The sequence below is a fragment of the Syngnathus floridae genome, chromosome 16 (genome assembly GCF_059516105.1).
Source record: "Syngnathus floridae isolate MCC-2025c chromosome 16, RoL_Sflo_1.0, whole genome shotgun sequence".
NCBI lineage: Eukaryota > Metazoa > Chordata > Actinopteri > Syngnathiformes > Syngnathidae > Syngnathus > Syngnathus floridae.
The window spans coordinates 7,542,818-7,568,573 of record NC_142428.1 but is presented as its reverse complement, the minus strand read 5'-3'; the positions used below and the strand labels follow the sequence as shown (position 1 = coordinate 7,568,573).

Sequence of the window (25,756 nt, the reverse complement as noted above, 5' to 3'; positions counted from 1 at the left end):
CCATTTGGAAGAGCTCTTAAATTTTGACTTATTGACTTTTCCCATCTTGTTTGTCGAAAAATACCTAAAAGATTCTGTGAATGTGTTATCAAGTTCTTTTCCATTATAGAAAAATGGAAATAATTTTTTTAACCTCGTATTAAAATCACAATCCGTTTTTTGTCCTTGAGTTATTCTTCTTTTCAAACGGCACCTATTTTTCTCCAGGCAGAGAGTGTTGTGGCTGAATGGATGCTGCCACTGCATAATGGTCCTCAGACATTTGTTTCCTTGGCAACGTTGGGAGAGCATGTGTGGAGAGGGAGGTATAAAAACCGACAGCCCTTCTCCGAGTCTTAGCACTCTCCCTGTCCAAGGGGAGATTCGGAGAACTTGTACGCACTCCCAGTTGGCGATCTTTCCGCTCGCCCGTGAGGACTTAGGTATTGCAGAATGATGCGACCCAAAGATTTACGCCAAGGCTCCGGCACCAAGACCTTCCTTGATGCCATGCACGGTGGCAAAGTTCACCTTGCGCGTTTCATTTTGGATGCCCTGGACGGACGGATCATCAACTCCAAGACCGAAAACAGCCGCACTCCGCTAATTTACGCCGTATGTCTACAAGAAGCCGGGACCAGAGCCAAGTTCGCCCGACTCCTACTGGAAAAAGGGGCTGATGTCAACTGCCAGGATGAAGAAGGTCGAACGGCTCTGAGTCATGCCTGTGAGTTGGGTCACTTAGATGTGGTCAAGATTCTCGTTCAGTTCAATGCCGATCCAGATATCTCTGACGTGTGGGGTAACAGTGCTATAATGTATGCTGCCTTTTCTGGGCACAGCCCGGTGCTTGAGTTTCTAGTCCGGGCTTTCAAAAGACTTGGGCTGAAAATGGACAGAATGAATAACGCTGGACATACAGCCATCGAAGTGGCTGACTTCTTTGGACACAATCACTGTGTGCAGATTTTAAACTTTCAGTGCAGACGGAGTGTAGTCGCAGATGATCCGCTTGATGTTGCCGATGGTGAGCTACCCAACAGACTCCCCAGGCATGTCTTGGAAAAGTTCTCCAAACAGGTCAACAGCAAAGATGAGCAATTACCAGGGCTACTACAGAAGCAGACGAAGATCGGGGACAACAGCGGATTGTGGAACCGCTTTACATGTCCCAAGAACCAGAGTCATGAACAGAACCATCGCCACAAGTGTTCCCTGCCATCTCAGAAAAGCCAAACCGATGGAGATCAGAGTCTTTCCTTCACGGCCAAACAACTCCAAAACTCCCACATTCCCGATCTAAGGCGGACGAGAACGCTCAACTCGCCAGCTGAAGCTAACCCAAAAGAAGTCAAAGAAGAAACTAGTGCCCAAGAGAAAGCACCGCAACGATTTCCTCCCTGCGGGAAAGCAAAGTCCTTCAACCTGGACCTTCTGAGCATCAGGAAACAGTCCTACCAGGGAGACATGCACGACTTGAGCCTGTCAGCTAACAAATTTAAAAGAGCCTCCCTGCAGGATGACCGATGTCTCCTGGACAAGATGGAATCTCAGGGAAACTCCCGGTTGCTGGCAAGCGATGCAGAAAAAACTGTTCCAAAAGCTCCTTTGAGCATCAAGTGTCAGATGGCGAAAGCCCTCGAGGAGAAGTCAAAGACAGATGAGCTGCAGAAGAAGGCAAGTTTCTCACACAGTGGCAAACACAACAAAATAATGTTCAGCCGGGCGGGGACGGAGGCGGGGAAGATGCCCGGTCGCGGCCCGGGGTTCATGGGCCTCGGAACGAGACTGTTCCGTCGATTCACCGCACCCGAGTTCATGAGGATGGTCACAGACTGTTCTTCGGGCTCGTCCAACAGCAGAGGACGGATGTCACGCTCCGAGACCTTCCCTCTCTCTCACACGCACCAGCAGGTCAACAGTCAGCCCAGCGTGGATAGCATCAGCGGAGTCAAATGCGAGTTTGAAAGCTCCTCGTCTCAGTCGGCGCTCGATTAGGAGGACAGGAAGGAGTGACACTTTTACGCCGCTTGCTTGCTGATAATAAGAACACGTTTTGGTTTTTTGGAGCTTTCCAGTGTTCCTGATTGAAACCTGCTCTAGACTGCAAGATTTGATTTCTATTATAGGTACAATCGCTGGCTACTTTATTAGATTTAAAAAAATGTGCGCTTTGATTGTCATTATCAGGGAATTATATTTTTGCTTGTATTATTATGCTTACTTTAATTGGGAAGTTATCATAAAAATTCTTCTAGGTACATTTAGAGCAGTGCACTTCGATGAATTTTCACTGAAGATGATGATTGTTTATAGTGTAAAAATAAAAGTATTTGATATTGCTTCTGCATTTATAAGAACTCTCAGATTTTTTCTTTTTTGCCAAATTGTATTCAGTGACTGTGCTGTATGATTCACGCTGAATAAACACCAGCCCTTTCAACCACCTCGTCTTACTGTGTGCGTGAGTGAGCGATGAATCACGGATCTTCCATATGCGTCATTTATTTGGTTTGTACAAAAACGAAAATCAAGTGTCATTCTCTTTTTCATCAATGATCGGCACACATAGAAATACAGGAGTCAAAGACGAGTGTATGTGCAAAGTGTGTCTCAGCAGGTGGGCGTCTCGCAGCATCACATGCCAAGCGTGTGTGTGCTTCTACTAGAAAAATCAAACATCTTGAGGATCAAAACACAAGTTAGATTTCAACTGTTTCCCTAAAAAAAAGTCTGTAACGGTACAAATGGGCTTATTTGTTCACTGAGATGCCCTCACCCGTACATCCATGTGCTCGCAAACACACATGCACACACCGATAGCTACACGCTCGCATTTCTGTAAAGAATATATTTTGCAGTCGTAAGGACCTACCGGAATTTTATGACTATTATCTGCTTATATTGAGGTCCATAAGTAGCAATGGAAACCTAACTTCATATCATACAAACAACCCACAAAACACCTGTTGGAAATTAAGAACACGTGTGGAAAAGAAGAGATTTTCCAGTGAGCCCACAATAGCAGCATGGCTTTCATCTAACCACTTGTTATGCTAATAACGGAGGATGCTCTTTCACGTTCTCGTTTGGTTCATATTCAAGCATTCACTTCAGGCCAGGTGCGCCTCCATTTGGCCATGCAAAGAGTCTCTTGTCACTGTCAGCTGAGATTCGAATCACGACAGTTTGACTGTGCAGAGGTAAACCAGTTGAACAACCGCTCCTACTTTATCTCAAGTGATGGCCCGCTATAAAAATAGAGTTTATCTTTTGCAGTAGTGTATGACATATTGTTCTGATATGAGCACCATCTTGCATGTGTCGAAGCCCACAGACTATCACAAGAAATCAATCAGTGTTTTTGACTGAGTTGAGTGATTGCATGCTGCCTTGAATTCACTCCTAAAGTGCTTCTCACATGCCCCAAAAGACCATGCGGTGTCTTACGACCCAACTTTGACCTTGTCGCTCACGTGACGACATTGGGCTGCGTCGATGTATCCCGTTGGTGCGTGAGGAATCGAAGAAACTACGCTTGATCATCACGGTTGGACTTTTAAGTGGGGGTTGGGAAACCGAGAACGCCTCGGGGTCAGCAGCGGGACATGCGCTTGCGGTACTGTTCCACTAGGGGGACCAGGCACTGAGGTGAACCGCTCTGCAGCAGGAAAGGGTGCTCCAGCAGGTCAGTGGCACTGGCCCGCTCGAGGGGGTCCCGAGTCAGCATACGGTCCAGAAAGTCCTTAAGAACTGGGGACACCTGAGGAGGAGGAGTAGATTGTTTAGAGCTCCTTTTCTTGGAATGTTCTCAAATATGAAAATGTAAACATTTCCAGAGTTACAAAGAAACAAACAGTGATATTTATGTTTCCTGATTATTGTGAATTAATTTACATGCTCACTATCTTCACATGAATGAATTATTAACCGAGAAGTCAACTCAAAAATGTTCTTCACAATAATACTAATAGTAGTACTGTATTTTCCGGACAATAAGGCGCACCGGACTATAATGCGCACCATTAATGCATCGTGTCAGATTTTTATTCCAAATTTCATTCTCCATTTTATATTTTTTATTTCAACTTCAGATGCAACAAATTACTTTATAATCACAAAATAATGATCCATTTTCTTTTTGATTCATGATTCATAGTCTTCAGCGGGCCACTTATGATTGATTTCATGACACAATGCTTTGGGCCAGTTTAAATTTAGGAATTTGATCCATATATAAGGCGCACCGGACTATAAGGCGCACTGTCGTCTTTTGAGAAAATTGTATGTTTTTAGGTGCGCCTTATAGTCCGGAAAATACGGTAATATAAAATAATACTGTATATCTTCATATACATGGAATTTTGCATACCTGGCTGACATTTCGCACAGTCGGAGCAGGCTCATCTCTCAGTCTCTTCATAGCTGCCACGGGGGTTTCACTGAAATACGGTGGCTCTCCATCCACCATCTCCACCACCATGACACCCATGGACCACACATCCACCTGGTGCAACACACACACAGAGCACAGATTGTAAATATTGGCCATGCAACATTCTGTCTTTTGGCATGAGTTGCATCCCTCCTCACCTCAGTGCCATATGGCGATTTGGAAATTACTTCTGGAGCCATCCAATAAGGAGTCCCCACTAGAGACTTCCTCTTGGGGATGTCCTTGCTGATCTGAGCACAGAAGCCAAAGTCGGAGAGTTTAACCTGAAAGGGAGAGGGGGACAATAAGAATACTTACAAACTAAAAATGGCATATGAGACAACAATGTGATGACATACTCTTCCATCTAATGTGAGTAGTATTGAGTCACTCTTGATGTCTCTGTGAATCACTCCCTGCGAGTGGAGGTAGGCCAGGGCTTGCAAAACTGCTTCACACACTGTGGCAATCTGCTCTTCACTCAGCCTACAATGACCATAGCAGACAAAAGTATATCAAGGAGCGAGAGAGAGAGAGAGATGCAGAGTTTAGCATTTCATCATTTGGCAGGCACACAACATCTTTAAGTAGCACCAAATTGACAGCTCAAATTATGAAGCACCACGAATTCAAGAAGATGACAGTGAGCAATGGGTTCATTCAACTGCTGCACTTAAAGAAAGTGACAGCACATGTTCATTCAAATTCTCTAGTGACTGATATTAAATTGATGAGAAGACAAACTGCTGTATTACTCTTGCGTGCAACATTACAAATAAAAAAATGGAGCCACACATTGAGTATAGTGTTACACAATAACATCGTAAAACAAATTAAATAGAATGAAGTTGTCATCTTGTCTAGTAATCGCTATAACGTGTCACTTTCAGGATGTCCACATCCGGTTTATGACTTGTTTCCATGCAAGCTTGGGCTGTACAAGGAGTCTTGAAAAACAACCTTTGTGTGTCTTTGTGCAGCCTGAAGCAATGCACAAAATCAAATTGAGACTACACTGCCTCTTTGTGGTAGAACTGTGTATTTAAAATATTCTGGAAGGCCGTGAAAGGGTTTTGCTGAGAATGAAATCCTACCTGGTTTCAGACACAATGTTGGTAAGTGCTCCACCTTGCAGATACTCCATGATCACCCACAGTTCTTCCTCCACAAGTGCAGATTTATACATCTCCACAACATTTCTGTGCTGATAGTCCCTCATGATCACCACCTATGGAACACAATGGATAACAATGGTTATGCTAGCGACATTTTCAGTGTCTGTCTGGATTAAAAGCTTATCATATAAAAGATATTTCTCCGCAGAAGTTAGTCCCTGGTGAATTTTATTAAACTAGGAAATTTTTGATGTGAGTGAAATAGGGCAGCAAGAGCTATACCAGCAGCATGATTCCATTTCAGGATACATTGTTGTTTTTATTATTTTATTTTTAGATACCTGCCTTTCTTTTTGGTGAGTGGCTGTAAGAAAGCATGCATATTTAATTCACCTACCAAAAGGTGATTGATAGCATATATTTTGCCTTCCAGGCATCCTCTGTTTTGCATATTTCCAAGTTCCAATAAAGCTTTTGGGCAAGGGCACTGTAAAGGGCGGAAACTTTAGACTATTACATGGCTCGTAAGCAAAGGCCCGCAAAATATATTAGAATAATAAAAGGCCGATGGAGCTCAATGTCATGTGTTTAATGTGGTGCAAAATATCATGCTAAGGCTGCGCTAATCAATGTGATAGTATGGTACCTCGTTGAAGAGCAATTCCCTCCTCTGCTGCCTTCGCAGGTCCATCATCTTCACCGCCACCTGCCGACCACTGTGCTTCTCTGCGGCAATGCAAACCACTCCAGTTGAACCCTCTCCAATCTTCACAAAGTTTTCCAGGTAAGACCTCGGATCCCCTTTATCCACCACCATCTGCAGGGCGGCTTTAAATTGTTCATGGGTCACCTTCGGTGGGTCTGGCGGCGGTCGAGGTGAAGGGTGAGGGAGTCGGAAGGCGGGTGAGCATGTACCGGGGGGACTGGTGGCGAGAGAGCCTGTAGGGGAGGGTCGAGGTTGGGATGGGCTGTCCTGTCGGGGGTAAGGAGGATTAGGGCAGCCAGAGTGCCTAAGAAAAGGGTCTGGTCCATTGGGCCGTAGTCCCATATTGGGGGACAGTCCTAAAGTATAGCTCGCTGAGGATCGCACGGTCCGCTGAGGTCTGATGCTGCTCACTAGAGGACTGCTGGTGCCGGTGGGCAGGAAGCCAGAGTGGCACCTCACCGCTGAATCTGTCTGCAGATGAGAAGACAAAGTGAGTGGGTGTCAAGGGCTGAATGGGAATCAGGTCCCTCTGCATCACTAAATAATAAACAATCAAACAACAATAATTGGTTGATGAACAGTAATTGGGGAAATGTTTTTAATATACTAATGCAAATAAAATTGTATCTGATTATTCGATTAATCGATAATTGATAGAATAATCGATCCTGAAAATATTCAATAGTAACTGCCCTAATTCCCAGTCACATTAACACCTATCAAGTCTTCATTAAACCTATCATGGATGTTTCGGAATGTGGGAGGAAGCTGGAGTACCGATACAGGCGCGGGCTAAACATAAGCTCTCGACTCTGACGCACATTTTGGCCATTGTAGGTTCTACTTTAGAATGTTGAGAGCTTTGTGAATCCTGTGCAGTATGGTGCAAATACAGTGATGCAATGTCAGGCTTACTTTCAGGTCATAGGAGGAGAAAGGCCTCCCCGGGCTGTTCTGGGGCTGCATGTACATCGGTACACTGGGCCGGAGCTCCGTGGGGACGACGCCCTGATCTTGGTGGTGCTGCTGCAGGCTCATAGCCGGGCTATAAAAACATGCAACTGGTATTTGATTGGGTGGCATTCCCCTGGGCAGCTGAAAGTCTCTCTTCCATATGACTCTTTCCTGAGGGCTGCCCACGTAAGAGCCATGACTCGCCATTACAATGTTCTGGTCTTGGCCTGCTTGAGAGGATCCCTCCAGTGGGCCACCACCAACCTCATAAGTGGATGTGGCTTTTGGTAAAATCCCATTTGGCTGCAAAGTGACACTCTTCTTCATTCCTAAGTAGGGAGTGTTGGATTCACTGTGGATGTTTCTCGCTTTGTCCCTCCAATGGCCCGCGTCCTCTTCATCTTCATCATCTTGAATCAGGCCTTCGTATTGATAAGCGTCCCCCTCGTTCACCTCTCCCAGTCTTCCCAAGGACTGGGCCCTTTTCCTCGCTGAGGGGCTACTCTTCCGCAAAGAATTGGAGCTGGTCACAGACAGACGGCTCATATCGTTGATCATGGCTGTGATGTAGTCTCCATGACCAATCATGCTCCCACGCACAATGGTCTGAAAAAGAAGAGACATTGAAGTACAGTATGGTCGACAAGTGAATAGAATAATGAGGGTTATATAATCACTGTTAAAGTTAAATTTAGACTCCAGATTGTGTAAAGGACATCATTGTCAAGACTCAAATTAAATCCCCTGGTGGCTTCTTATAAAACACTTAAAAAGATAGTGAGTGTGCAAATGAGGCACGTTAAAATTCACAGTATGGTATTCACTGAACAGAAGGCATGTTGAGGCAAAGAACCCGAGCCTGCCTTGACAGAAATGACACAAGCGTAAAATGTTTTGCCATTGCAACACTAACACGGAGCGTGTGGTGTCTTATTCGTCTGAGTCGGTTCATGCCAGGCAAAGCCTCTTTTGTGTCTTGGACCGTGTGCATGTCACGTGGCAGGGAGATAGGATGACAACCTCAAAGGTGAGATAATCACCTTGTTGGTAATAACTTTTTACAAAAGAGGCGAAATAGAATACAAGGAAGAAAAGACAGCACAGAGGCAATAATTATGAATCAACAATAGACCTCTTTTCTGGGTTTGGTCATGTGACATTTGTAAGCTGAGCCGTGATTGGTTGTTACATGAGCTCTGAGCACACTTGATGTCATTTTCAGGCAAGTGGCAAATTGTTATTAAAGATATTAATTGTACATGCAAAATAATGAATTTATCAAATTAATTGCTGGCAAAATATTAACTGAACTCTACTGCTGAAAATTGCTAAATAATTAATGCATAACTTTATTCATAGTCCACAAACGCTATACAACTTTTTGGGGCTTTAATTGACAATTATTGCTTGTACAGTTTAAAAATAACTTCTTTTAATTTCCATTATGGCAAAATTTGTTCAAAATAGAAACAAATCAAAGGTCCCAGAATGCCGTTACAAACGTTTTATCACTCTAGATGCCCCACTGTATTTTACAAGTCATTAATGAGCCTTAATGGGAGATGGTAGTTCACATTATGTAAAGTGCCAATTAAGAATAAGGTGCTTTGTGTTTGTCATCCCTTAAATGCTCTGGAATGGAAAGAAGTCGTTTCCATATTGGCCTCTCCTTTGCTTTCCTTTTATATGACCTGTTAGGTAACACATCGGCTGTTATCAATTGCTTATATGGAGCAATGAAATTTACTGCCCCTTTAAAGGTTCAACGTTTTACAGTAACAGTACACAGCGGGGTCATTAGCCCAACAGACAAGGGAGCAAAAACATCAGGAGGGAAGCAGGACTTGTGTTTTCTCAGCGTTTTCTGAGACAGCTCTAAGTCTTAGTAGGACAGAGCGACACTTGCGCAATATTGATACTAAAAGCAGCAGCGTGACGCACAGGTATCGACTAAATATTTGCATTTGCAACTGAACCAAAGCCGGTGCTTGAATGAGTCATAAATTCAAGAACAGGGTGGAGTGTGCTGTGTACCTTCTTGGGCCTTAGCTCCACTTCTGTAATCCTGGAAGGGTCCACCATGGGCCTGGGTCTGCGCAGGTTCTCGATCAGGCTGTGCCATTGTGTGGGAAGACCGATAAAGCAGCCACGCTTGGCATCAAATGAGGTGTGGACACGGTGTTCAAAGTTCTTGGGGGCAGATATCTCGGGCCTCTTCTTTTTCTTCTTGCGAAACATTCTCACGTCCACAAGGGAGGCAGCGTGTCGATGTCAACAAAATCCCTGTAGAGACACGTTTTTTTTTCTAAGAATGAATCACTATATATACAGTAAGATCTGCTAGGACAAAAGAAATGTCATTTGATCAGATGTGACGAGAATTTAAATTTTAGCTCAAAGGATTTTCCAACTTTGCAGCAATTTTGGGAGCTGTTTTGTTCCGAGAGTGGCTCCAAGGAGAATGGATACATTTGTAAGCAGATGTGTACTGGAGGATGTGTGGTCAATTAAGGCTTATTCATTCTCTGTGCCCTTTTGCTGATGAGCGTGTCGCTGGGCTGGCATGCGCCCACGGGCTTTCAGTGCATTAGCATTGAAAGCAAACAACGCACAAGACACACACACACACACACATTCTATGGCAGGATATCCTTCATAAACCCGTTGTAACTCTTTAATATTCTGCCCTGATTAATGGCGCATGTGTCCATGCACGACCGTGTGTTTGGTGAGCACGTAACCTTGGGTTTAATGCGTAGTCCCTTTTATTTCATCTCGTAATTATTTCTGTATCGTATCAGGATTAACTATTTCATCTCGCAGGAATGGAGAGCGCCCTGTCAAAGGTTAACATGGCGCCCAAGCTCAAGATACAATCTCCCACTTTAGCAGGAGTGGGGGTTGAGGAAATGAGTTTTGTTGTCATCCACTGCTCGGCAGGCAATCACGTTGGCCGCCTCGCCTCTCTCCACCTCTGTCCTCGGACCAGCATGCCTTTAATCGGCATCAACGGCGCCTGTTCAACGCTGCTCGGCCTGCCCTGCCCATCTCGACATGACGCGCTGGTCATATCAGCTCAGTTCTGCTTATGGGAAAAAAAGGGCGGATTATAGAAGGATGGGAAGGGAGGGGGATGCTCAGCGTGAAGGAAAGTGTCACCCTCCAAGGATAATTCAATCATGAGGCTAATATGCTAAGTGAGGCGTAAGTGCAACTATACGGTTGTTTGCTCTTCCGATATGTACACAATGTAGTGAGGGCTTCAAATCTGCCTGAAAGGTACATTATCGTCCCACCTCGATGGGAAATGGCAGTGGTGAGCGTGTCTGACTCACCTAAACACTATCAGAAGCACTGACCTACATTTCCAGCCTAAATTCTAATAATATTTGTTCAGTTCAGTTTATTCTGTTCATTTCATTGCAATGAAGTGCCAGGTATGTTGAGGATAAACATACTGGTAATTACTTGAACTGAACACAAAATACATGAAGTTTGTTATTTAGAAGTCCACTACACCGTTATGTGCTGTTATATTGCAATTTTGTGTAGTAGTTTTGGTAATTGTGATGAAGAGGTGGATTCAGGCTCAGGTGCTCCACTGATAAAGAATTCAAACAAAACCTTTAAGGTCACTGCTTAACCTCACATTAGCTTTGAAGAAAAAATGTCAAAGTGGAACAGGAAATTATGGAGAGAGAAAAAAAAATTCCTGTGTCATACTGAAAAAAATAAAAAAAATAAAATTAATAAAAAAAAGAATTAAATTAAATCAGCTCCTATGCACATTTATAGGTCGGTTAACATTCTTTTCTGTCATTATGCGGCGCTTCTTGATGTTTTTTTTAAATGTTAGAATGCAAAGAAAGATGCAGCAAAACACAAGACGTGATCTCCCTTACAGTCGTGCATGCATCGTCCCCCTAATCTGCAGTTCAACATGCAGATGTTGACACTGCCTGAGCCAATATTTACAGATAATGCCCATGTATCCTTTTACAAGCAGATCGATCAATATTTACTCATGGGTGAAATGCAAACTGTTACAATCCCACTATGTCAGCAGCAATAGCCGGATGATAGCAACACAAATAGGACAACTGCATTGTCGAGTACTTTAGCGCTTCACTTAAAAAGTATACAACACGACCTTATATACATTATTCATTCTGGACCACACTTTCCCCTCTATAGGGATTATAAACAAATCACTATCATATTCCAAGAAAGTAGAAACACATACTATTTTCTTGATTTATGCCCATCTAGGAAAATTATTTTCAAAATTGTTGCCATTTATGGATTTAAAAGCTTCAATCTCATATGACTAGCCTAACATTGACGCGATTGACCGTGCCAAGCTTATGGAGTCTTAACCACAACACACTGCTTATTTTATGTAATAGATATCCACAAGCTGTGCAAAATTATGTTACCCAGCCACATAGTCACCCTAAATACTATTGGGACTTGACCTTATGCCTCAGTGGCTTATCTTGAATCTATCAAAATGCTGAGGCAAAAACTCAGACAGCTACTGCCTGGGAGGATGAGGTCATGCTGGAATTGTGCTTCATTGGGTATTTCCATCGGTGCAGCCGCAGAAGAATAACATGTGTGGTTAAGGGTGGGGGGGGGGGGGGGGGGTATGTGAAGTCCGACTGGAAGACAAGAAATTGAGAATGAATGAAGCATGCAAAATGTTTGCCACATAACTGCGCAAATAAAGTGGAAATTAAGGTCCATTCATCAACTGGATGTTCCCTACATTAGGCAGTCAAAGAGAAAAACGCAGGCAAGCAATCCATACGCTTGGAGAGGGCCTGTTTTTCGTTCTGTCATGTTCAAATCACCCCAAGCATGAGCTGGACGAATGGGGGGGTAGATAAGAGAGCTATTGGATTTGCACGATGGTAGCGCTCAGAGCTGTGGTGAACGATTTTCCCCCCGCTGTATTATTTGCCCTGATTTCTATTTCTCGTTTATTTTTTTTGTAGATGTGCTTGCATATATGTGCAGGTGATGGTGGAGCGGGATTAGTGTGGTGCTTCACTGATCTAATTTCAGACTCTCTGAAGCAGCAGTGTTTATTTTGTGCGTGATTCTTGTCAACTAGTGAGGTGAGGGTGGGAACTGGCGGAGATGAGGTAATCCTCTTTTCCGTGCCTGTCGATGCACGTGCGACCCAAAGATAATCCAACTATAATGAATTACAAAATGTCGTCGGGGGGTTTGGAAAGCATTACGGCCTTATTTGTTTTTTTGTTTGTTTGTTTTTGGGACTATGCAATGCAGTGGCAAGAGCTTCAAGATTGCTCCTCTATCAACGTCATTATGATGACCGTTTTGCCCTTTGAATATAATGAGACTCTCCCTCGTGAGGGACATGCAGAGGGTGGATGTTTATGAAAAGAGGCATTGGTTGGTCATCACCACCTTGTGCTTTGTAAAAGCCTAAAGGCACTGACAAAAAACCAAATCACGCTTCTAAGAGCCACGCAAATACTGGACGTGACCAGACAGTCCAATATTTATTACTGAAGTTGACGCCTGCTGTTCTATCTTTGAAGTCACCTCTGGAGACATGGAGGGATTGTCAATAGAAGACACCGAGTGATGTAATATGCCGCGTTCAATGACACGGAATAACGCATGCATATTTCATACGTCATGCACAACAAAGTGCTTCAAATCTGAAGAATCTTTGGGACTGGCACGCAGCTGCTGCCTCGGAGAAGTCACTGCATTGTGCAAGTGCAGGCCCTGCAGGGTTTTACTAAAGCAGGTCACTCAAAACTTTGGACTCGCATAAAATTTGGGAGTAAAAAGTAGTTCATGTGCAGATTTAAGTTTGTATTTCACTCCATGTCCATTCCATGATTAATCAGTACCTGCAAAACAACTCAATTCTAAGACAAGGACATGATATTGAGCACACTCAAGGGCATGTGATGAGACATTTATGGACTACCTTCAATATCCAAAGTACAGAGTTGCTGCTCAGAAAGAATGCAAACGGTTCTCATAAATAGTCAAGACAGATAAAGTCAATTTTAGCCATCTTGACTATTTACATTTCAGTCCCCAGATGAAACTCCCTGAGCTCATTCATGCTGACATCTATTTGAGTGTTTCTTCATCTTTTCCAAATGTCACATTAGTCATAGCAGTGCATCATGACTCAGAACTCATGGCGCATTGGCGTTGGACTAAAAGTTCAAAGATGGAAACCGTAAGACGTGACATATGCGTATATTACTTTAATGCCAGTGGGGAGTAAACATATTTTGACCGTCAATAACATATTTGCAGAACATTAATGCGAAGCATTGAAATGCATTGAAGACATAATGATGAAATCATAAAAATTACAAATATACTTTTTAACGTATTGTATAACGCAGGCGAAACGCTTTTTTCACTTGACCATGCACAAGTCCCCATGGCATGATGGGAAAAATGCTATATTTGTAGAATTTAGCATACAAGTATGTACTTGCAAGTACGTTCGAACGTACTCATTTAAATGTACTCACAAGTACGTTCATACCTATTTACCAATCAAAAATATTTTGAATCTACTGTACATTGACTGCTCTACACTTCTGCAGAAATACATACAATGCCAGGAAGTACAACATCTACCAATCAGTGTGTCTATGAGATTTTGGCGCGTATCTATGGGGACAAAAAGAGGCTTGTTCAAATTCCAAATGTGTTTGATGGGTTCAAGGTCAATCCATTCAAGTTCTTCTACAGCAAATCCATCTACAATAACCACTACGTCACCAACTTTTACTTTGTGATGCAGTCACGCTAGAACAAAAAAAAGTAGAATCCCCAAACTGTTCTCATAAATTTGTAAGCATACACCAAAATAGAGGATGAGAAGAATTGGGATTTAAATATAAAAGCTTGTCCTGACTTTGAAATGCACCTCTTGTGTAAGTGTTGAGAGGAGTAAAAACAACAAGAGTAGCAATATCAAAAAAGGGAAGGAAAGAAAAAAAGAAGAATCTGAACACTCAGATGTAGTGACAGCTGAAGGAGGAGAAGGATGAGCAAGCACAGAGGAGGGATGGAGGGAGCTAACGGAGGAGAAGAATTCAACATGTTTAAAGAATGGAGCAGTCTGCAGCTTTACAAATCACCCACGTCGTGCTTTTCTGTCTCATTCAATGACACGATGTAGCCCACAATGTGCGCGAGACGTAACCTCTTTTTTCCGTCATCTTGAGCACTTTCTACTCGCGAGTAAACAAGCCTTTATTGAGAAGGGAATCTGAGGACAATTGCATCAAGGGGTTTCATGCATCATTCTGTCAGTGGACATATCGCCCCCGATTTTGTTTGTTGACAAAATAGACAAGTTTGTTCTGCCCTGCAGGGAGAAACGTGGATATTAGTGTGTGTCGAATCTGCTCTATTTGTTCTGATAAACAGTGATGATGTAATGGCAGCATTGTCCGAGTCTTGAGGTGGTTGTAAGATGCAATATGGACAAACACCTTTGAGTGAAGCAGTATGGTGGCCTCAATGGGTCATTGAGTTTGACATGGCTCAAAAAAGTCCACCAATAAGTGTGACTGTGCATGCACAATCAAAAAAAAAAGTGTTTATCCAGTTTGCACAGTGCAGATCACATCTCATAAAAGATCCACTTTGCTTTCAGATGCATATTGAGCAATTTGACGCAGCCAAATGGTAGCAGTGCCGAGCGGCTCTCTCTCGAGTCTAATTTATTGATGCAGCAGGCTGCATATGCTTATGAAAGCTTTGATTTATATTTCTCAGCCTGGGCCCATGAGATACAACACAGGTTCAAGCTCTTTTACAGTATCAGTGAGCAGCAACTTCACCATAACCCAACACGGGCACCTTTCAACCCAGTCAGGAGACTCGTGGCGCTGGCCTAATTTGGATGGGCTGTTTTAATCCTTGAGTGCTTGATGTCTCATGGCTGCCGGTTACGTTAAGCTGCTAATGCACACGTTTCCCTCCGAGGGCTGACCAATGATATGACAATAACGCCAGCGTTGGTGAGAGCAAGCGTGGCACACAATAACACCAACACGTATGTTGTGTCATCCTGCATCTGTGAAGCCTCGGGTACTTCTGAGCACTTACTTGACCTAAACCCCATCCAAATTTTGAAGAAGTGAACACTGATTTTGAGTAAGGTCCTTTCATTGACTTGGTGAAAAATCCATCTACAGAGAAGTCCATCGACAATTAACTCCAAATTTCCTTCCATTTTTAGTTCTTGTAGCTGCTTCAATGAATACCTTCACCTAAAATAGTGTCATCATGGACTGATCCAAAACTAGCCTTTGCTCACCATCACTACTACATAATAGGACCATACACACAATATTACTCCATAGTGATCCATATTAGAAGGCACGACCTTAATAACTCTGGAGAATGTGGAACCATTTTTGACAATAGAGACGATAGAACGAGGGAGTGATATCTTCCAGGAGGAGTGAAGATGCAGCCCATCATAGATGAGAATCATCTCGCTCTTTTTCCCATCAACACGTCCTGGCTGCTCTGCATTCTCACAGCCTCCTCCTCCCACCAACGGCACACATCAACATTCATCAATGCCATTAAGCTTCTTTTTCTAATTCATCCCATTATCAAGAGAGAGAACGGGAGGAATAAATCTTTGTTAGCAAGGAACAAAAAAAACCTTCTTACCTTGCTGTCCAGTGACGAGGAGAGCCACTCTCCTCCAGGAAGGGTTGAAAGCAAGAGTGAGCACATACACTGCTCGTGACACCACTCATGCGCGCACACACATGCACCCACACGAGGACATGAGAGGACTGGCTCTCAAGCCAGCCAGCACTGCAGGCTGCCGCTTGCCTGGGAAAGCCTGATGCGTTTCTCCCTCCAGGCACAAGCGCACACTGCCATCTCAAAGGCTCTTTGTCGGGGCTGATTCATCCCCGGTTGAGTGCTGCTGCAGGTCTGTGCGCTGGATCCGGCTCCCGGGTACAAGGAGAGACTGAAAAACGGAGGACAAAAGCCATGTAGAGGACAGGTAGCATCCACTGGGAGAGAATACCTCGGCCCCATCCAGGTCCTTCCATCCCCACCCCCCTCTACTTCTCCAACTCACGCTCTCTCTCTCTCTCACGCCCTCCCTCCCTCTCCCTTTTTATCACCTCCCTTCTCTGCCTCCTCCCACCCCGTCATTGGGCTGTCTTTGTAAAAGAATTGATGGCGTGTGTCTACGCGCATGGAACGCATTTTGTCTGGTATCCGGTGACTGTAAGGAGAGAAGACCTCCTGTACACCTGGTCGGGATACCTTTCATCCCTCTCCCCCACCCATGATGTCTCCTTTACACGTCATCTGGGTGACATGAGAACATGAGGGTGATGCCTTCACCTACTGTGCTGCTGTTCAGTCAAATGCATTATCCATGGAATGACAGGGTCAAGGATGGCAGATGGCAGGAGAGGTATAAAAAAAAAAAAGGAGGGGTGGGTGGTGTGTAATATTTCTGCAGAAGGTACAATCCTCACCCTTGCAACCTTTTTTATGGGATTCTAAAGAGGTCTTCCAAAGACCCGTCATCATTACTTAAGCGAAACATTCACTTCTCTTTCCACCACAATTATTTTCTGAATAATTTATGCAGACGCTAAGACGAGGCACAAAGCAGGAAAACGTATTAGGGTCAAGTCACACGCAGACAAGGCAAGCAGGATTTGGGGCATACATGTAAAAGATGACGATTGGATATGCTTGCACAGGCTATCCCGAAGAGGCTGAAATTACGATGTTCCTCTTGACACATCAAATAAATCCAAGCCAAAGAGGAGGAGCAGTATGCATAATAATGATTATATTTGACATTCCAATTCACTCTTTTCCTGAAGCTGTCAGGATTACAGAATGGGTCAGAAAGTTCAACATACACAGATGAAATAGATATTTACAATATGGGTAAGAAGGAGTATATTAAGAAATGTAAATATCAAGAGTTGACACATTAAATTTACCTTTTGCTGCTATGTTGTGGAGGTCGGATGTTGTTTGTCATCATAAAAATATAAATGTTAATACTGAGCCAAAGCTCAAGATAAACAATTGAAGAAATATTACATAATCAGGATTAGATTAAATTTAACCGATGGGGCAGCGTGGCACTATGGTAAGATTGATAATAGATATGAATAAACGAATATATTTTAAATTGTGAGGTACCTCCACCAAGGAAAATGCTATTTTCTATTATGACTCATTTTGACTCATTTTCCTGGCAGGAAGCAACACCCAACCCAAAAAAATGACACTAATAACATATTGTGAGAATCTCTGAGGCGAACTGACTGAGTATAGCTTCTTTCTGTGCTTTTATGAAATATGTACGTATGACTTCTAAATGTGAAAGTGAAGAGTGGGGGGCTGGGTTAAAAGTGTGTGGCCTATACAACATGAATGTGCTTGTTTTTCAAAGTAGGAAGCCAGGAGAAAAAAAAAGCTGCATGCTCTGTCTGCACAAATGTGGCCTACTTCCACCATTTTGCCACCCTGCAGTAGAAGAAGTCACTATGGATTTTCTGCTATCAGAGTTGTTGCCTGCCTGCTTGCTTTCTTTCTTTCATGGGATGAGCTTTTAATAAATCCTGTCAAAAAGCGAGCTGTAGATTATAATGTGGTTATGCTGTGTTAGGACCGTGGCAGTGCATCATGTTTCCCATCATTTATCAGTGAATTTCAGCTGCTCTCAAAATTTAAAGTACCTAGACAGTTTGGCAACTCACCATTTGAGAGGATCTTGGCTGGCAGAGTCGTATTTCCTCTATGCGATTAAAGTCACTTTTCTCCAGCATTCCACGGGAGAGCGGCCTGCCTCATTCACCACAGCGTGTGGCATATATATTAATACAGCTTCTGAAAAGTAAATATCTAATTTATGTAGTCCTCTATACATAAGAAGACATTTTTTTTTCTTGTTTTCTGACATGTTAAAGCCGAAGTAGCTAAATCTTAATTTGTGCATTTTCTGGATTATCAATTTGAAATGTTATTTTAAAAAAAACAGATGGAAATTAAAATGTTTTTGAAATCCGATTCATCTCTTGACAAAATAATCAGCAGACTAATTGCTTTTTAAAATTGTTAGTTGCAGCCCTAAATGAATTTTTTAATATGTTCAACCGAATTATAACATTAATTTTAATTAATTTAATGGTGAATTAATGAGACATAAAACATTTGCAGATGAAGAGTTTTATTGAGGGTGGTTGAGCACCCAACTTTTCATGAATTGGAAATGTTGTGAGACAACATAAAGAACAGAAACTATGCCGGAACATTCTGCTATTTGACTAAGAAGTTATCGGAGCAGACCCAAGACACTTTTTCATTACCATTGCCTAACAACATACAATGCAAAAACCAAACAGCCCCGGATAACCGGCAAAAAAAAAAAAAAAAAAATCTGTACTGTTGTATTGAGTTTTTTTTGGGAAATTAATGAAAAATAAACATCATTTTGTTAAAAAAAAAAAAAACACTTTCAAATGTTGACATACTCTCTAGCTGACACAACCAATGCTTTAAAACTATCAATTTAAAAACATTGTAAAGTGGATTTTTATTGTTCGTCGGGGCAGCTGGCCACATGCGAGTTCTTCTTTTTTAAATACAGCTCGGCATGCAGTTCCTCTAAGCTGAATTCGGTGGTGCCGCTGAAGAGTAGCTCTTTACAGTACATGCTCTTTTCCAGCTCTTTGCTCGATTCCCCTTCTTTCTGCTCCAGCAGCTTTTTCAGAGGAGTCTCGTTGTCTCTGCAGCTCTTGCGTGCTGACAAAATGTTGTTCACTGTCGGTATGATCTTGCACGGCGTCCTGAGCGAGAAGACGCACACCACAGAGAAAAATGAAGAACCTTACATGAATCACATACACAACAAATTATATTGTACATTGTCTATTTGCTTGGAAAAGCAATCTTGCTCAACATACTGGTACATGTTTTTGTAATAAATGTGTGCATATATAAAATTTACAATTGTGTATTAGGGCATCAAGACAAATGCCAAACATGCCATTCCAAAGTAGGCCAGCACAATGTGGATCGGATCCATCGACAAGCTTGGCAAGCAAAGTCGGTGAGATTGCAATCTGCAATTTTAACACTAGATGGCACTACATCGCACACTAATATAATTTATTGAGCAAAATTGTTTTATTCATCTCTGGCAGGGAACCAAATTGACCAAGCTATTGTATATTTTCAATCCATTTCAAATGCGTGTTCAGTATTGATGACTCACATTTTTGGGGTCTCTGACTCATCAACAAATGGTTGGAAAGTGGGTCTTGGAGGAGGTGCAGGCATCAAGGTGTGTCCAAATTTAGACTTCTGCCGCACCTTGGATGTAGAAAAATGGAGTGAAATGTAAGCAGAAATATATGAAACAAATCAAAATGAACTATCATTTAAACCTACCTTCACATTGCACCATTTCTCCACTGCTTTTTCATTTTCCTTTGGCCTTGCAGGAGGAGGAGCCAGCCAAGGCTCGAATTTTGGTTCTGAAGGCGCAGCGCTTGCTTTAGTCTCATCAAAGATAACCAATTTACTGTTGCTGCTGTGACTGCTGCTTTCTTCGATGGGATCGGCACGCAAACTCAGGCCCCTTGAGACACCTACAGAGAACATACATATCAAACAATTTCTTGCCCTAAAAGTCGAAGCAGTGCATTTGAGTGAAGGTTCTTTATTTTTGTGCTTACTTTTAATCGCAGCTCCGGTTCTGACAATAGGCACGACGGCCTTCTTCCCTCGCGTTTTGAGCTCAGCAAGAGAAACTCTCTCGGGTTCTTTGGACTCGTTGTCACTGTCACTATCATCGACTTTTTTCATCGCTTGTCGGGCCACTCGAGCCTGCAGCATCCTGATAATGCAGAGCATTTGAAGGAGGTGGAAAAAAAATTATGGGGAAAAGGAACACACCTCGCAGACTTGAGATATGCCTGCTCAACTCACTGCACAATAATTCTACCCAAAAAAATGGTTCAGTGGTGGACACCTACTTGTGAAACTGCTGTAGCCTGTCAAGAGGCTGGGCAAACATTTTAAGTCCTTCTTGGAAGACCAAGTCAGCTTTAAGGAAGTCGCCACGGTTCTCATGCTCCTCAGCCCAGGCGATATAGAAGGACGCCCGGGTGGTCCCTATTCCCTGGGCTTTCATGTACCTGTAAATGTCCAAGCGCTCCAAGCAGTGTCCTGCCTAACAAACATACCTCCAATATTAGGTTCCAACATCCTGGGAAAAGAAAATATATAATCACGACTCACATATTTGATCCAGAGGTCAACGTAGCGAGGATCGTTGTGATATTTCTTTTCGTCTGTGTATCTTGTCACGGCTTGCTCTAACAGCGTGCTCAGGTTGCTCCCTTTTCCTCCCTGAGGAAACATTTGCTCTGACCATCTGATGTACCTGTCCATCACAGAACCACAAGAGCATAATTAAAAGTGCTCACATCACAAATATACTCAACTTACAAACTTACCGATCCCAAACATCGAGTGGATCGTCTCCATTGTACAGCCGCAATTCCGCCTCGAAAGCCCTATGAAAAAATAATGCAGTGTACAAATATTGTCATAATTTCACTATTATTACAAAATGCAATGCCATGTTTTAATCAAAGCATTCATACTGTCTCTGTTGGAGGATGGCAGGGCTGGGGCCATCTTTGCTTTGACTGAGTGCCTGGAGCAACGCTGACATGTTTCTCCCACGTCTCAGAGGCTTAATGTTCTCTTTGCAGAGCTCCCAATCCACATCCTCTCCTTCTGCCATTATGAAAATCAGCTGGACAGAGGAAGATGAAAATAAACAAGAAATGCATTTTTTTAAAGAATCAATTTTATGTTCATCACAACAAATGCATGGTGGCTGTCTTCCAGCATCTTCCATATTTGATGCAAAAAGCTCAACAGTCAAATGTTACGTAACTGAGTGCACCAAATGAAAGATCCAGAACTCGACTAATGATCAACAACACATAAACGTGATGATTCAGCATTATGCAGTAAATTACGGTGATACTTTGCAGAAGAATCAATTTAAAACTGAAGAACAAATGTGGCATTTGCTCTCGAACTCATAACGTGTAGGCTAGCACGTTAGCAAGATGAAAGAAAATCAATCGACATTAAAGTTTGCATTCAACAATGGTTGCATTTAATCCACCACCCACCACAATTTGTAATAGTTCGGTTACCACTCACAAATTGCCTGATGTGCGTCAAAATGTCTGTTGTTGATAGCAGCGCAACAGAGAGCTTCGTTACTGCTGTATTTTGAACCAGGAGCGCTGTTTGATTGGGCGACGGCTCATTGGAGGAGCCATAAACCGGATATGACGCAGGGTAGTAACTTCCGGGATTCTTCCTGTTTTGATTGTTCAAGGAAGCTGGACGCCCGGTATTTTTTTACAGTTCGACAATATTCTTTCATTTTGTAACTTAATTCTTGCATAGAAATGGATAACCGTTGTTATTGTTGTACCACCAAGTTCGGCGTTTTTAAAAAGGAGGTAAGTTGGCTTCAGTATGGGTCAGTATGGCTAAATACCGAATCACATTTCTGTAGGTGAAAGATGTGCTTCTCTGGAGAAAATCCAGCAGCTTCTGACCAATGTACAAAAATGATTTAATTTTTAATTGGTTTCACTCCTAAAAAATGTAAACAACAAAACGAGGACTGTTGCATTGTGCTGTTTGAAATTCGAAAGGATTGCAATATTTTTAGGCGCACAGGTGACTTTAAAGACAAGAACAAACATAAAGCAAATGTATTAAAGCAGTTCATTTGCGGAACATTTATGAAAGACAATTGAAGAGGTGCGAATTAATCTCATGGTTTAAAAAAAACGTATAAATCGAGTATAAACCTTAGAAATTCTTGAAAAGCTAGAATTTTTTATAAATGAAATTATATAAATTAATTAAATTTTAAAATTATAATTATAAATGTATTATTATTATTATTATATTATAATTAAATTATAAATATAAAGGGGCATGTCCTTGTTTTGGTTTTTTTTAATAAATGCAGCCCGTGTGTATTTTGGATAAGGTCGCAAGTCATGCTTTTCCATAAACTATAAAGTTTCTTATTTTGGGACACATTACTCTGTTTAAATACTTTTTTATTTTTAACATGATATAAGTAATCATTTACTCATCTATTTTGCTCCTAGCTGGGCTGTAAAAACTGTGGCCGGTCCTTCTGCGCCAGCTGCTTGACTTATAATGCTGTAGTGCCTCGTTGCGGCAACAGCCAGCAGAAGGTCTGCAAGCAATGTCATGGCAATCTTACAAGGTAGCTCTCATGAAAATGATGTTAGTGAACAGATCAGCGAGTGACTTCTGATTCTGTACCACTATAATGTGTTTCCAGTGGGAATACTTCAAACGATGCAGGAAGATGGTCTCCACCTGAAAACTACAAAAAGTGAGTTTATCTTCATCTGTAATGTTTCTAGGACTTGTGTATTCACAAAACAAAATTGCTCCACAGACGAGTTGCTGCATTTGAAGCCAAACAGCAAGGACAGAAGACACAGCCACATGGAGGCAGTATACCTTCTCTCGCAGGTCTTCCCCCTCCTAAAGGTCTAAGTGCGGAAGATCAAGCAATTGTTGAAAGGCTTGAAAAGCTGAAAAAAGACACTGCACCAAGTATTATGATTTCTTATTTACAAAAAATAACATTTTACATGACTGTTATTTCATTTATTGATGCTCCTATTCTAACTTCTGCACAGAGTCTATCCCTTCTGAAAAAGAGCTTGAGGCTAGGCTCACTGCCCTTAAAGGTCCCATCAAGCCAGCGCCTTCTTCCCAGGAGATGGAAGACCGGTTAGCAGTTTTAAAGGGCCAAACTCCTCCTTCTCAAGCCCCACCACCTGTGAGCACAATGCAATACAATTTTATTTGTATAATCCATTTCACAACAGGTGGAACTTAAACAAAGCCCTACCATTATCATTAAAAATGCGTTTCCAATAAAGTGCTGACAAATCCAGTTGCCATTTTTGTTAAGTGGGGTTGTCAACATCTGCTGTAAGCAATAAAGTAACTTCTAGTTTTAATCACTTTTAAAAATCACATCAGCTAACTATGCTCTTTCTAGGTCCACCAGCCTCCAGATAACAGGACTCAGACTGAGCAAGCCAATGATCTTCTTATTCAGATGACAGATGAAGTTGGAATTGACCATCAATTTGATAATCCTGGATACAGTAAGAAAACACACTTTTTGAAACAGTTCTAACATGACACCTTTTTGAGCGAGTAACTTCACTTTGTATCGCTGCCCTTGTTCCTCGCTGCTCGGCTAGTGACAATCAGGCCACTATTTGATGAACTGAAGATGAATTGTCTTATCAGGTGACAGTGGAAATATGAATGATCTGAACAAAGGAGAAGACCTGACACGACAGGACAATATGAATGAGAACCAAGACTCATGGAAGCAGCTTGAGAATGATGCGGCACGATTGGTTGAAGATGCTCAAAAGGAACTGAGAAAGGATCATCATGAGACAGAACAAATCCTCAATATGGCCAAGAGGCTCGCACAGCTGAAAGGCCAGGACCCAGACAAAGGTTCGACACAACAGTCAATCACAACAGTGTTTTATCAATGCAAGAAAGCCACCCACAAACTCCTATTGTGAGTTTCAGGTGCTTTCTTCTCAAGATGTTCATCTAAATGAAATAAGATATGCACACTTTTTATTTTAAAAACATGTCATTTTTAGTGAAGATGGAAGATTACAAACATCCTGACAGTGATGAGGAGACAGAGGATGACACTATAAAGAGAGTCTTAAAGCAGGTACAGTTTTGTGTGTGTCTGTGTGTGTGTGCATGTGGATGCCAGTGCCACTCTCATATAATAAAAATTGATTTTGAAATCACTTTACAGCGGTAACACGCTTACATGCTGCAATTCACGTGTGTCTGTTGTTACAGCTCACGGAAGAAGCTGCACTAGATGAGGCCAGTGGCTACAACATACCTCTGGAACACAGTGGACCGAAAAACACAGAGAAGAAACACAGTGGACCGAAAAATACCGAGAAGAAAGAGCCCTCGAAGAAGCCTGTATTAACAATAAAAAGTATTTCAGAGCTGTTAGTGATACTTTTTATAAATGATCATTATTTGGATCTGTTTGGCAGACAAAAGCTCCAGCGACCAAGAGTAGGACTTCACCAGCACCCGTAAGATCAGTGGAAACGCCATCAGACAGTGATGACGATGAACTTCCGTGGTGTTGCATCTGCAATCACGATGCCACTTTACGCTGTTACACCTGCGGTGGAGACCTGTACTGCAATCGCTGCTTCAGGTGATTCACAACACTTTCATGGTGGCTTTGCATGTGATTCTCGATGCGGCCCATGACCCAGATAAATCGGGAGGCAAGCTGTTGCCATATTACCGAGCAGCATGCATATGAAGTATTTAGTGATTATCAATCTGCACCCTTTTACACCCGCAGGGAAGGACATAACAAATGGATGGACCATCGCACCACCAATTACACCGCACCAAAAAAGAAAAGGAAGTCCTGATGGCCACACTGTGTAACGATGGCGGCTTTGTCAGTTATGGAGAACTTTGTGTGGTTAAGAAAACCTTATTTCAACGTGCAATTTTTGAATCCAGACATGGATATACTTCATTAATGAATTTAATAAATTAAACCATCACGATTAAGACTACTACATTTTAAACAATAATGCAATGTTCTTTATAATTTGTCAAAATAGAAGTCAATCTTGCTCTTGTGTGATTGGGTCTAATTCCTAAAAGCAGCAACGCCTGTGCTTTGCATGTTTAGTATTATAAAATGTTGACAACGCACACAAAAAGCAAATTATGAGCTCATTTGGAGGAATTTACAACCTTAGACTGTCAGCACTGTAGTGGCAAAGCTCCACAGAGTCTGTATAAAAGGATTAGGGGGGATTTTGTTCTCCATTGGCAGGCACCTCAGCCACACTTGTAATTATGTTTGGATGTGTGTCGGAACATCACAGCATTGTCTCGCTCCTGCAGGGTGTCTTCTAGAGATGGCGAGATCTATTTGCAGTCAATTCATCACGTTGCAGAAATGTGTCAGTCTCACAGAGAGGCCACAAGTGAAGAGTCTGATGATAGTGGGCGATCCAAGCAAATTACCGTAATGGACCCTGATGGAGCCAAAAGACCCCTCGTGTGTGACCGAGAGACCAGCAGAGTGTATAGTCTCATCAAGACACATCACTGCCTAGTCGACTGAGGAGGAACCATCATCACGCTCCTCCAGGGGCTCCATTAAGCTTTGCATGGAGGTCGTTAATGTGTTTGCCCTTTCTGGTTATGTCGTACACAGACAGGAAATGGCTGCGGATAATGGATGCATACTTAATGGAGCTTCCTGCTGATGATTTTTGCTGTGTTTACTCCTAAACTTGACATCACCTTAGTTTTCCCGGCTGTACTGAAAAATAAATGGAAATGGTATATTGA

At 42.4% G+C, this 25,756-nt stretch overlaps 4 protein-coding genes across 5 annotated transcripts; 2 read left to right on the top strand and 2 right to left on the bottom strand.

Annotated features, from left to right (window-relative positions):
- The first annotated feature begins 291 nt into the window (after positions 1–291).
- ankrd63 (ankyrin repeat domain 63) lies at positions 292–2,400 on the top strand. Its single transcript, XM_088400998.1, has one exon. The coding sequence runs from the start codon at positions 433–435 to the stop codon at positions 1,975–1,977; it is 1,545 nt and encodes a 514-aa protein (XP_088257124.1). The 5' UTR covers positions 292–432; the 3' UTR covers positions 1,978–2,400.
- A 68-nt stretch (positions 2,401–2,468) lies between these two features.
- Positions 2,469–16,324, bottom strand: pak6 (p21 (RAC1) activated kinase 6). Its single transcript, XM_088400997.1, has 9 exons — positions 15,893–16,324; positions 9,224–9,472; positions 7,151–7,795; positions 6,176–6,706; positions 5,509–5,642; positions 4,774–4,900; positions 4,573–4,698; positions 4,352–4,486; positions 2,469–3,742 (listed from the first exon to the last, which is right to left on the bottom strand). Exons 2-9 carry the CDS (start codon positions 9,425–9,427, stop codon positions 3,575–3,577), a joined length of 2,070 nt encoding a protein of 689 aa, XP_088257123.1. The 5' UTR covers positions 9,428–9,472; positions 15,893–16,324; the 3' UTR covers positions 2,469–3,574.
- Positions 16,325–18,423: 2,099 nt separating this feature from the next.
- bub1bb (BUB1 mitotic checkpoint serine/threonine kinase Bb) lies at positions 18,424–21,596 on the bottom strand. Of its 2 annotated transcripts, none has more exons than XM_088401059.1 (9): positions 21,458–21,596; positions 20,884–21,038; positions 20,734–20,793; positions 20,516–20,660; positions 20,251–20,447; positions 19,951–20,111; positions 19,664–19,863; positions 19,488–19,585; positions 18,424–19,059 (listed from the first exon to the last, which is right to left on the bottom strand). In XM_088401059.1, the coding sequence occupies exons 2-9, from the start codon at positions 21,024–21,026 to the stop codon at positions 18,807–18,809; spliced, it is 1,257 nt and encodes a 418-aa protein (XP_088257185.1). In that variant the 5' UTR covers positions 21,027–21,038; positions 21,458–21,596; the 3' UTR covers positions 18,424–18,806. The 2 variants fall into 2 exon arrangements, with proteins under 2 accessions (XP_088257185.1, XP_088257186.1); XM_088401060.1 differs by having other exon boundaries at positions 21,427–21,566.
- Positions 21,597–21,598: 2 nt separating this feature from the next.
- Positions 21,599–25,756, top strand: zfyve19 (zinc finger, FYVE domain containing 19). The gene is made up of 11 exons (XM_088401058.1): positions 21,599–21,765; positions 22,432–22,553; positions 22,632–22,685; positions 22,752–22,912; positions 22,999–23,141; positions 23,367–23,475; positions 23,624–23,842; positions 23,998–24,074; positions 24,212–24,343; positions 24,421–24,590; positions 24,744–25,756. Exons 1-11 carry the CDS (start codon positions 21,712–21,714, stop codon positions 24,814–24,816), a joined length of 1,314 nt encoding a protein of 437 aa, XP_088257184.1. The 5' UTR covers positions 21,599–21,711; the 3' UTR covers positions 24,817–25,756.

What these genes read in the sequence shown, in the direction of transcription:
- zfyve19 (XM_088401058.1), top strand. Translation starts at nt 21,712, where the DNA reads ATGGATAACCGTTGTTATTGTTGTACCACCAAGTTCGGCGTTTTTAAA. An exon ending in TCGGCGTTTTTAAAAAGGAG is followed by an intron (nt 21,766 to 22,431) that starts GTAAGTTGGCTT and finishes TTTTGCTCCTAG; the next exon opens with CTGGGCTGTAAAAACTGTGG. An exon ending in AGGCCAGGACCCAGACAAAG is followed by an intron (nt 23,843 to 23,997) that starts GTTCGACACAAC and finishes TGTCATTTTTAG; the next exon opens with TGAAGATGGAAGATTACAAA.
- ankrd63 (XM_088400998.1), top strand. Translation starts at nt 433, where the DNA reads ATGATGCGACCCAAAGATTTACGCCAAGGCTCCGGCACCAAGACCTTC.
- bub1bb (XM_088401059.1), bottom strand. Translation starts at nt 21,026, where the DNA reads ATGGCAGAAGGAGAGGATGTGGATTGGGAGCTCTGCAAAGAGAACATT. An exon ending in GCCATCCTCCAACAGAGACA is followed by an intron (nt 20,794 to 20,883) that starts GTATGAATGCTT and finishes ATTTTTTCATAG; the next exon opens with GGCTTTCGAGGCGGAATTGC. An exon ending in TTGACCTCTGGATCAAATAT is followed by an intron (nt 20,448 to 20,515) that starts GTGAGTCGTGAT and finishes TATGTTTGTTAG; the next exon opens with GCAGGACACTGCTTGGAGCG.
- pak6 (XM_088400997.1), bottom strand. Translation starts at nt 9,427, where the DNA reads ATGTTTCGCAAGAAGAAAAAGAAGAGGCCCGAGATATCTGCCCCCAAG. An exon ending in TGGAGCTAAGGCCCAAGAAG is followed by an intron (nt 7,796 to 9,223) that starts GTACACAGCACA and finishes CTTCTTTTTCAG; the next exon opens with ACCATTGTGCGTGGGAGCAT. An exon ending in AACATTGTGTCTGAAACCAG is followed by an intron (nt 4,901 to 5,508) that starts GTAGGATTTCAT and finishes TGGTCATTGTAG; the next exon opens with GCTGAGTGAAGAGCAGATTG.